The 12,004-nt window shown below is 35.1% G+C and overlaps 1 protein-coding gene across 1 annotated transcript; it reads left to right on the top strand.

The window, feature by feature from the left end:
* The first annotated feature begins 5,951 nt into the window (after positions 1-5,951).
* LOC122732413 (olfactory receptor 5D18-like) lies at positions 5,952-7,867 on the top strand. The gene is made up of 2 exons (XM_043972541.1): positions 5,952-6,757; positions 7,729-7,867. Exons 1-2 carry the CDS (start codon positions 5,952-5,954, stop codon positions 7,865-7,867), a joined length of 945 nt encoding a protein of 314 aa, XP_043828476.1.
* Positions 7,868-12,004: the final 4,137 nt, after the last annotated feature.

Raw genomic sequence — 12,004 nt, 5'->3', positions numbered from 1 at the left:
AATCATTGAAAAAGTCTAAGGTTTTTTTGTAAATAATGTATACTACAGGATTAATTCTTATTTTACTCATTAGGAAGGGGTCAGGGAGGGATCTAATTATGAACTTATGTCACAAGCTATACCATCTGTACCATAATTCTAAGAAATGAAACATCCAAGAGATTCTATATTCTGGTAAGTCAATATGTCTGGTAATTTCCCCCCAAATATTTTTTTCTGGTCTATTAGCTTGAAACTTGAATATTCATTTCATAAGTTTCCTAGAAGATCAATCAGAAAGGAAGTGACCAAAAAGGGAGAATAGGAGAGATTTTCTCTAATCATATTCATTTTTCTCATCATCATTTTCATCTATTATTTAGTGACCATTTTTGTGCAGGGAATCTAATATCCATGATTAGAGTTTCTTCCCAGAAGAAAATTTCAGCATATGTGGGAAGATGAGACAGACACTTACAAAGACCAATAGTAATACTGTGTAGCTACTTTTAAATGTCCACTGACATTTATAATCAAGGCTACAGACACTGAGATGAACAGGGCATGGAGAGTAGGACTGTGAGGAAATGTTCAATTTTATCAAGCTATGGATGCAGAGCTACACTTAATTTAGTAGGGATCAAAAGATAGGCACCACTCTTTGGGAGAAATGGTATTGCAAAAACATGAAGGCAGAAAGTTATATTTCATCATCAGAGAATAGTGGGCACTCCATTTTGGTAACAACTGTGTCTTCACATAGAAAAAAATTATTAGAATACAATGTTGGAAAGAAACCTAATTGTATATCTGGCAAAAATAAAATGAAAAAGATATACTGGAATTAGTAAAGATGGGTAGAGAGAAATGAAAATTTAGTCTATGTAATGGTACATTAGGAGTAAGGAAAACCTGGGTTCATGTTCTGCTCATAAAATATTTTAGCTGAGTGAAAAAGGTAAAATAGGTGAGTTGGACTCTCCACAGTTAAGTATCCAAATATATAAGTGGGAAAAGAGGTCTGAAACTATATCATTGGAGGTAGTTTACATGTCTGAAAGCTCTTAATATGTAAGGAATATATGAATCAAACCAAGCACAAAAATCAGTCAGTTAATAAAAACACAGTAATCAGACTCTTTGACCCTAAATAATAATTATTGAGATTTTACTATCAAAATAATTATTTTTAGAGCACTCCTCAAATACTTTCAGAGCTATATGCAATTAGAAAACCTAAGTAAACACAAACATAGCATCAACATAAATGTTTGATAGTGGGTAAATTATTAGGGTGGTTGAGATCCATTAATGAATTTGAAGACTTTAATGGTAATAGAATGGACATGTGCAAGGGAGTCAATACATGCTTAAATGAGACTTGCATGGGAAGGAGAGAATCCTGGCTTTCTCCAACAGTGTAGTACAGAGCCAGGTGTAGTGTAGGAGAAAATACAAGGAGATAAAATTAAGTTTGATATCAGGAAGATCTTCTGACCAATTAAAGCCTGTTAAAAGTTCAATAGACTGATTTAGTTGGTGTGGTGATCTACCAGTTCCAAAATCATTTCTCTTTCACTTCCTTCTGAATATTTATTATCAACAATAGAATGAAACTTGTTTCATCGTGGAGAAAGACTAAAGCTGTAACAAATGGATTCCCAAACATCAAAGGACCTATAATTCATATCAGGGACATAGACATCTGCACACAAAGTTCCACACTAATACTAGAAACAAATGTATCAGACTAATTAACGTGTTATAACAATTGTCTTAGCTTTGGGAGGAGAGACAGACAAAGATGTTCAATAGACAGAATGGTCAAGGGATGGATTAAAAATTGGGAGAGATTTGCTCAGTACTTAAGGAAATTTTAAGATTTCTACAATTAGAAAAGCAGAAAAAGTTCAGTGAAGCAAGAGATATAGAGAGAACAAAGGCATGGAGTGAGGAATATACAATGTGTTGATGGCATAGAGAAGATGCACTTTGGGTTTAAACTGGAGTTAACTGTATAGATACAATTAGAATTGAAAATCAGAATTCATGAGAACAAGTTTATGGAAGGATTTCAATGACAGGTTGAGGACTCTAAAAATCTATTTGTTCCTGAATGTAGTTTGAAACAGAATTATTTTGATTTTGCAATGGATTGCTTTTGAAGATGAGGGATTGTGTAGTGGAAATAGAGTCAGATGGGGACACAGAGGAACCATGTGAGCATCACGGCTCTGCTGTTTAATACCTGTGTGATCTTGGACAAATCATTTAACCTCTTGGTGGATCAGTCATGTTTTTTATAAAATGAGGGACTGGACTAGATGGCTGATAAGACTTCAAGCCTTAAATCTATGATAATAAATAGTAACCCTGCTGCCATTTGCTGGGACCACTGAATCTACAAATCCACTGAAGATACCAGAAATGTCAAAGAGATGGGTGAGATTGAAATAAAATGGCTAAAAGTCTAGATACATAAATAGATACATGCAGAAAAAGTGTTTTCTTTTCTCCTTAATTTGATTACCAACTTTTTTTATTGGTTATTTGTGATCTATTCAAAATGTGAGTATAGACACATAAATACACACACAAATTCACATGCATCTACATATTTGCATGCATGCATAGACATGCACACACATGTATAATAAATTCAGGAAGGAGAGTGTAGGAGGATGAGTCAGGGAAATCCTTGTTCTATACATGACTCTGAAAAAATTAGGGATGTTTGAATTAAATTGGTTTGGATAAGTCCTCTAATCATGTTCTGCATCAGTAAAAAATACTAACAACAAAACAAAATAACACAAAGCATGAAGAACAACAAGGGGCAGCTAGGTGGTGAATTGGATAGAGCACTGGCCTGGAATTGGGAAGATATGAGTTCAAATCAGGCCTTAGACAATTAGTAGCTGTATGACTTTAGACAGATCTCAACCCTATTTGCTATAGTTTTTAATCTCTTAAACTAGCTGGTGAGAGAAATGACAAACCCCTCTAGCATCTTAGGTAAGATATTATATTTCACACACACATGCACACATATATGTATTTATGCATATGTATTTATATAATTATGGGGAGGAGTATATATATGTGTGTGTGTGTGTGATTTGCTGAAACCATTTAAAAGCAAATACTGACAGGTTGTGTTAGAAACATTTCTTATCATTCATAGAAGGCTGAGAGATTCATGCAAATATTTGAAAACATAATAAAATTACAGATCACTAGATTATTTTTTTGGTGGGGTAATGAGGGTTAAGTGACTTGCCCAAGGTCACACAGCTAGTAAGTGTTAACTGGCTCAGGGTGGATTTGAACTCAGAACCTCCTGAATCCAGGGCCAGTGCTTTATCCACTTTGCCACCTAGCTGCCCCAAGGTCATTAGATTTTAAGAAAGGCCAACTATTAGCCCAGAACAATGATAATTATGGAGAATATTCTCAAGCAATAAACCTTGTTTGAGGGGAGAAAAGATTGTATAACTGTAACAATAAGAGATGTGTACACTTAAAAATAGGAAGGGGAAAATATAAAGAAATAATGGATGCTTTAGCTGCTTCTTCTGAAACTCAGGTTCAGAGACCAAGGGAAGGGGTCCAGTAGTTGAGGGGAATATCTGAGGTCTCTGCTGGAACTGGAGAAGGGTGCCCACATTCTGAAATAGCAAGTTGGAGGACAGCCACCCAGTGGGGGAGGAGGAAATGCAGGCCAACTTCAGACCATAACAAATCAGATTTCAATCCGACTTCTGTTTTCAGGTCAAAGAGAAAGCTGGCAGTGATTACTCATAGGCCAGACAGGCTGAGAAAAAGCCTAATCACCCCCTGGGCCAAGCTGTAGCTCAGAACAGTGTGTCCTGGAAGCAACACTATACTTTAAGAAGGAGTTAAAAGCCAAGAAAGAGGGGATCCAGATGAGTAAGCAGAAAAAACAGCAGACCATTGAAAGCTGCTTTGGGGCCAAGCTAGACCAGAATACACCCTCAGAAGAAGATAATAACAAAGTTAAAGCTCCTGCATCCAAAGCTTCCAAAAAACAAATATATGGTACTTATTTTGCTGGGCTATTATGAAGAAAATTCTTTGTCAAGTTTAAGGTACTATATAAAAGTCATCTATTACTATTGATGCAATAATCAACCTTAAGGATTCATTGTAATGAAATATCTCTTTAAAGTCCTATATGAATGTAGTTTACTACTTAAAAAAAAAAAAAAAAGATGAGCATGATACTATCAGAAAGACCTGGAGGGACCTGCATGAACTGATGCAAAGGTCAATCTACTATATACAAAATAGCAGTAATATTGTAAGATGTTCCACTGTGAATGATTTGGTAATTTACAGCAATGCAATGATCCAAGACAACTCCAAAGGTCTTATGAAAAATGCAATCCAGCCACAGAGAAAGATCTGATGGTATTTGAATAGAAATTGAAACATAATTATTTTTCTTAGTTACTTTATCAGAAAAAAAAATGAGCAGGATGCTATCAGAAAAACCTGGAAAAACATACATGAACTAATGCAGAGTGAAATGTACTGTATACAAAGGTAACATCAATAATGCTAGATGATCTGCAATGAATGTCTTGGTTATTTTCAGCAATGCAAAGATCCAAGATAACTCTGAAAGGCTAATAAAAATGTCAATGCATCTACAGAGAAAGAACTGATGGTATCTGAAAACAGATTGAAGCATACTTTTTTTTAATAGTTCTTTAATCTGAAGTTTTCTTTTTGTCTGTTTTCTTTCGCAACCCAGCTAATGTAGAGATGTTGTGCATGACTACTCATATATAACTTACATTGAATTGCTTTAGTTCTTGGGGGATGGAGAGGGAGAGAGGGAAAAGAGAAGTTGGAACACAAAATTTAAAAGAAATTGATGTCAAAATTTTTATATGTAATTTGGAAAAAATATAAAATTCTAAATGGGAACAACAGTAACAATTTAATTAATTAATTAAATGAAGAAAGAACAAAAGAAAGAAAAAAGAAAGAAAGAAAGAAAGAAAGAAAGAAAGAAAGAGAGAGAGAGAGAGAGAGAGAGAGAGAGAGAGAGAGAGAGAGAGAGAGAGAGAGAAAGCAAGCAATAAAAATGTGCCAGGTATTGTCTTAAGCTCTTTACAAAAATTTTCCTGTTTGGTCTTTACAACAAGCCAAGGAGGTAGTTGAACCTTGGAAAACTTTTAAAATGAGGAAACTGAAGCAAATAAGTTAAATCATTTGTTCATTGTTGGATTTGAGCTCAGGTCTTCCTGCATCCACACTTAGCACTGTCACTTAAGTGCCTCTGTACCATACTAATGCTAAATAAGATTTTTTCATTAATGGACACATTACCTCAATTTTGTTACCAAACCAGGAAGTCTACTGAAATATAGTAGTTAAAAAAATCCCTCAATGTATCCTTGCTACCAAAATTCATGTTCAAAATTCACTATTGTATAAAGATACCTCTTTTGACATGAGTTTATCTTGTGGCATCTGTTTTTCTAAGAAAAGAATAGAGAAATTGTTTAGTGATTAGAATATGTGTGTAAACACACACATGCACATGCATATACATATGAATATGCATATATATAGGAGCTATAATTCATATATACATATATGTGTTTGTGAATGTGCACATATATATGTATATATATATATATATACATGTATACATATAAGTATAGATAATACTTGATCTTCTGAATTTATATTCTTCCATATATGCAGACCATTCTCTTTCTCATTCTTTCTTTGGTTTCTTTCATATTCCAGTCTTTTCTCTCAATTCAAATCTATAGAACTTGAGACTAAGTGCTAATATCAAAAAGAATCCTATTATTGTCTCTGTAATAATTATAACAATGATAATTGTCTAATTCACACCCATCTTTATCCTGTGTTCCACAATTTCATTTGTTTTACTTCTCATTATCAATTTTTAATTCTCTTCAACAGGAATCATGGTGACCTCTGACAACAATCAGAGTACTGCAGTCATGTTCATCCTTTTAGGATTCTCTGAATATCCACAGCTTAAGGTGCCCCTCTTTCTGTTGTTCTTCACCATCTATTCAGTGGCTGTGCTGGGAAATGTAGGGATGATTGTGATCATCAAGATCAGTCCCAAACTACAAACCCCCATGTACTTTTTCCTCAAGCACTTGTCCTTTGTAGATTTATGTTACTCCACTATAGTTGTACCAAAACTACTAGAAAACTTAGTTGTAGAAGACAGAAGCATCTCCATCAGGTGCTGCATTACACAGTTTTCCTTTGGTATGACCTGTGTGATGACAGAGATGGTCATGTTGGCAGTAATGGCCTATGACCGTTTTGTTGCTATATGTTATCCTTTGCTCTATACAGTGTATGTGTCCCCAAAATGGTGTGTTCTGCTAGTGACTGTGGCATATTCATGGGGTATAATTAATTCTATTGTACTCATCTACTCACTTCTTATACTGTCATATTGTGAGACCAAGATTATTGATAATTTTGGATGTGAATATTCTGTCTTCCTCTCTGCTACCTGCTCTGATAAACATTTCAGTGAAATAATCCTTTATATCATTGCAAATTTCAATGTATTGAGCACTGTCATCATTATCCTTACATCCTATATTTTTATCTTTGTCACTATCTTTAAAATGCATTCATCCAGTGGGAGATATAAAGCTTTATCCACTTGTGCCTCCCACTTGACAGCTGTTACCATCTTCTATGGGCCCATGTTCTTTCTCTATTGTATTCCCAATTTCAAAAACTCATCACTTGTAGTCAAATTAGGATCTGTTTTTTATACTGTGGTGATTCCAATGCTAAATCCTTTGATATATAGTCTAAGGAACAAAGATGTGAAGGAAACTTTCAGGAAGTTAACATATTTTAAAAAATTTCTCAATTAGATAATGTACATGGATTTTATGAATACTGGCTGACATATTCTGATGGAGTTTATTGTGATATTTAATTAATTCTCTGAGTCCTATTCATCTATTCTTTTCTCTGCTGATCACACATTCGGTTTCTAGAACCATCTAAACATTAGTCATGAACATTCTTAGGCCAAAGAAGAAAGGATATTTAAAATGAGAAAAAACAATGCCAGACAGAAAAACAAAAAACAAACAAAAAAAATTACAATGTGCTCCATGATATAGTATCAACCTCAGAACCTTTCATTAAAGCTCCTTGACAATTAATTGTAGAAATAAATATTTTTCTACACGATTGAATATCTATTTTCTTTTTTTTTCTTCCTTCACATTTACAATACTTCATAGAAAAAAAAAGTAACATAAATGTAATGTGGCAGCTAGTAGGGTGAGCAACTGGTTTTTAGAAGCATACCAGAAACAAATACTTGATGAGTGACCATATTCAGGCTTGAAAGAGAATAGAGACCAATTACTGAAGCAACACAATGCACTAATTATTGTAGTTGTTTGACCTTTCTCAAAAAGAACCATGACAACTGTAGGTGTTGTTATGACTTGCAAGGAATTGTATTTAAGTGAGGCAGTACTGTGCATAGTCACAAGCCTCAGTCTCTCCTTTGGAACCATCCTAGACCAGTGGCAAGATATATATCAGGGTAACGGGATGTGAAATGGCAAAAACATAATAACTGTTGGTTGATTGTTTCATTTATAGTATGGAAACAAAGATTCCTGGCTCTCTCTTCTTTCAAAATGAGGATATTTTTTTCTTTGAAATTGGCTCCAATTACAAAAGCTTATGGCTCATGATTAGAGTGAGCACTGTTTTTTATACAGTGGTGATTCCCATGTTGAACCCATTAATATACAGTCTCAGGAACAAAGATGTGAAGGAAACATTCAGGAGATTAATGCATATCAAGTTATTTTCTGACTAAAATTGTTATATGGATGATGTTTCTGCTTGTTGGACCATAATATAAAAACTTATGATATTTAATTAGCAAATTCATTCCTAATATGCATTTTTCTGGTAGTCTGGCATTAGGCAATACACTCATATGGAAGTCAGCCACAACCGTGTATTTGAAGAAGGGATATATGTAAAGTGTGTGCGGGGGCGGGGGGGGGGGGAAGACCTAAGGAGTAAAGAAATAGCAACACCAGTAGCAACAACAAACAACAGCATTATCAGAAACAGCAACAATAAAAACATACTTTTGTCATTTATTCCAAAACATAGAGCCAACTTCAAGACCATATAAAATGGGAAACATCTTAAATTTGGGATAAAAATAATTTACTGCTTTAATAAGTTTGATATTTGTTTTCTACAAGAAATCTTTTAATCTCTCAATCTCATGTCAAAGAAATAAAACAAAGATCGGGCTGGGATGAAACAGCAAAAAGGCAGAGAGTAGACTGTTTAAGGAATATCTAAGCCAACACCTAAGGACACACTGGAATGCTGATGCTGCTGCTAACGATGATGGTATTGACAAGAAGATCAAGTTCTGATTTGCAGTGTTTGATCATTTATGAGATATATGACCTCAATGAAGAATTAACAGTCAGATTTAGTGAGCCAGTAAAAGGTTGCTCCAGCATTATACCCTGACATATTGTGTTATATACATGTGAATATGTGTATGTGTGTGTGTTTCTTTGTATGTGTGTTTAGTGAATGGGCCCAGCATGATGCATGAGACATGTGAAATAAAATGTTAAGCCTCTATTTTAAAATTTAATTGCAATAATATTTTTTGTTACTATGAGAGCAAGAAAATTCTTAGGTGATCAGCTTGTTATGAATGATAAAAAACATATTTTTGATTAAATATAAAATGTTTTTAAATAATAAAAACATCTATATTGATTCTGAAAGCAAATTATAGTGGAATAAAATTGTCATAAATATTTTTGGTAAATATATTTGCACAAAATCTATCAGCATTGTTAAGGGCTAAAATTCTTGCTAGTCTGTCTAAAATATCTAATGAGTGGTCGCCAATCAATTACAAGCTTTAGCAAGAGTTAGACTTTTAAGCATTTATTAAGGAGAATAAGAATTTGGTAAAGAGAGAGAGAAAGGCCTAGATTCCTATCTATTAAAGGGAGAGCACATTTCTAGCTCCCTTCTCCGCCAGCGTCCTCAGGAAAGAGACCCCGAGTCAGCGCCAGTCTCTTCCTTCCTCCTCCCACTAGTCTGCATCACTTCCTCCCCGCCAAAGAAAAGACTCCTGGTCTTGCCCTCAAAGACCTTCGCTTCATGGGCAGAACTCTTCTACAGTAAGTATCCAGCAGGTGGCGTCATTCCAATCGTTACAGCATGTTACAAAAATTTATCAGAGTAATATCCAGACTTCAATAAACAAATATATATATTTGCAGGGCAATGGGGGTGAAGTTACTTGCCCAGGGTCACACAGCTAGTAAGTGTCAAGTGTCTGAGGCCGGATTTGAACTCAGGTCCTCCTGAATCCAGGGCTGGTGCTTCCCACTGTGCCACCAAGCTGCCCCTGGGTTTCTAATATATTGCTACTTATAAATTAAAAGCTGCAGCAATAGTCTTTATCATTAAGCTTTTATTAAAACATATTAAATGGGGGAAGCTAAGTGGCAAAATGGATAAAGCACTGGCCCTGGATTCAGGAGGTCCTGAGTTCAAATCTGGCCTCAGACGCTTGACACTAGCTGTGTAACCTTGGGCAAATCACTTAACCCTCATTGCCTCTGGAAAAAAAAAAAAACATATTCAATGTTAGTAAAACAAGAGCACATGGCTCTGAAAGTTCAGATGTACTCCATTGTCTAGGATAGAGAGGAGACATAGAGGGCTGTGTGGGTGCCCCCTCCAGTGTCCCAGGCCAAGAGAGAGAGAGGGCAAGGGAGCAAGAGAGGCCAAGATAACTGGCCAGTAACATTCAAGTACATTGACTGGCATGACTTGAGGGTGGTCCATTTCAAAATGAGCAGTGCCCTGCTGCTCAGAGTCTGAAGGCAAAGCTTTTAGGTGGCTGTGGTGTTAATCTCTATTCTCTCAAATCAGAGTCTGTACTCCAACTTTACTAACTCTGGGCTGGTCTTAAAAGAGATCAGGAAATGATCCCTCTGGTGCTCCCCCCCAAAAAACACATTATTTTCTTACAAAAGTTCAGTCAAACTGGCCCTGTTGTTTGTCAAATCAAATATTTGATCTTGCATCTTCATGACTTGCACTGGCCATCATCAGTAAGTGAATTTCCTTCATTATTGTCATTTGTCTCTTTATCTCAAGCTCCTAACACAATACTATCTTTTATCAAGTTTTCAATAAAGTATTGCTGATTGATTGATTAATGATTGATGGATTACCCTTCATGTGAAGATTTACAACTCAATTTCCAGAACTGCAGCTACTTCAGGAAAGAAATAAAATATGGAGAATTTTTGAAATTAATCAGCTCAAGAGTTTGAGATGAAATTGAGAACTTACTGTTTTCTAGGATGTGCTTCCCAAAGCTGTCTCCTGGTGTTCTGATTGAAGGAGCAGGATACTGTTTATAGTACCACCCAAGGGATGTAGGTATGTCAGGATTTTCTCTGTCATGATTTCCAGAGCACTCCAGGACCCCTGTAGATTCCAAGGGCCTTATTTATATTTCAGAGCTCTTTCTCCATTCACTTAGGTGGATTCGGTGCACAATTTTGATTTGTTTCCATAATGACACCTTTCCTTTTACATACAGTATTCCTTCATAGTAAATTTTCTAAACTCTGTTTCATATTATCCTACCACTTTCTAGTCATCTCCAGTTCTATGCCATGTCTCTACTTTCAAACTTCTACCCACTCACAGATTTCCAAGTCTGTCTTTGAGAATGTGAATTAACACTATGATTCCCATAAAGAACATGTCAATAATTTATTCCATGATGTATGATATTGTGTAAGGGGAGCCTAACTGACTGGTACCATGCTATTTTAGAACTGAGTTTTGCCATTGAATGAAGCATCCATAGATCACTGAGAGGTTAGTAAAAAAGAGTTTTACTTTGTATCAAGACAGAAAGAATTTTCAACAATGATACAATAGTATTTAGGCTGTGTAAGGAGAAACACACTCATCTTTTTCTGGCAATGAGGCTGATCAGCAAGTCTTGTTTTGTTGACTCATTAGGTCTAGAGATATAAGACATGTCTAAAAGGGCTCTAATACAACATAGTTTGCACTTTGAATAATTTTAGGTGAATAGAAAGCAAGGTCATTATGGACAGAGGATACCAAACACTGTTTCAATTTGAGAAAGTGGAACCTTTGAAATTTTCCCACCTCCAGACTAATCACATCCTATTCTTGATGCCTTTAGTGAAAAACAGAAAAACACAATCAAAACAGCAAATTCCCCTGACTCTTGCTGGGGAGGAATGGGATCATTAAAATCACTACTCCCTTTGATTTCTCTCCCCTAAACACTTCTCCTTATCTGCCTACTCCATCATAGTTATTGTCTTCTCCTATTAATATATAACGTTCTTGAGAGCAAAAGCTGCCTATATTTCTTGCCATTATATCTGTAGCACTTAGTACATGCCTAAAAAGCAGTAAGTGCTTTAATATGTTACTTCATTCATTCATTCATTCATATGTCAGCTGTTTGAAGACAAAATATTAATAATTAATATTTAATATTGACATCGTATATAAAATAATTCCATGTTGTATTAATATATTATATTATATGACAGTATACATGTCTTTGAATATAGACAATATATAGATTATCAAAACATACAGAAAGATATATGTATACATGTGTGTTTGTGTATGCACTACATATGGACTACATATGTATAGACTATATTTGTTTTGTGTGTATGTATATGTATGTATGCATGTATGTATGTAGTCTCCTCAGTGTCAAGCACAATGCATAGCACATAGTAATTAATCACTAGGACATGTTTGTTTGTTGAATAATTGACTCTTTCTTCAAGTTAGTCTATACTCTCCCAGAGTGGCTACCTACCACCAAAGAATGAACATAAATAATAAAGCTATCTCCTCAAGTCTTTAATACATCAGCCAACTTGGG

The sequence above is a fragment of the Dromiciops gliroides genome, chromosome 6, assembly GCF_019393635.1.
Source record: "Dromiciops gliroides isolate mDroGli1 chromosome 6, mDroGli1.pri, whole genome shotgun sequence".
Lineage (NCBI taxonomy): Eukaryota > Metazoa > Chordata > Mammalia > Microbiotheria > Microbiotheriidae > Dromiciops > Dromiciops gliroides.
This window is presented reverse-complemented; position numbering and strand designations above follow the sequence as displayed.

Bases quoted from the DNA above. Each gene is read 5' to 3' on its own strand.
- LOC122732413 (XM_043972541.1), top strand. From the start codon at position 5,952: ATGGTGACCTCTGACAACAATCAGAGTACTGCAGTCATGTTCATCCTT. The intron at 6,758-7,728 runs ATCACTTGTAGT...TTACAAAAGCTT, and splicing joins ATTCCCAATTTCAAAAACTC to ATGGCTCATGATTAGAGTGA.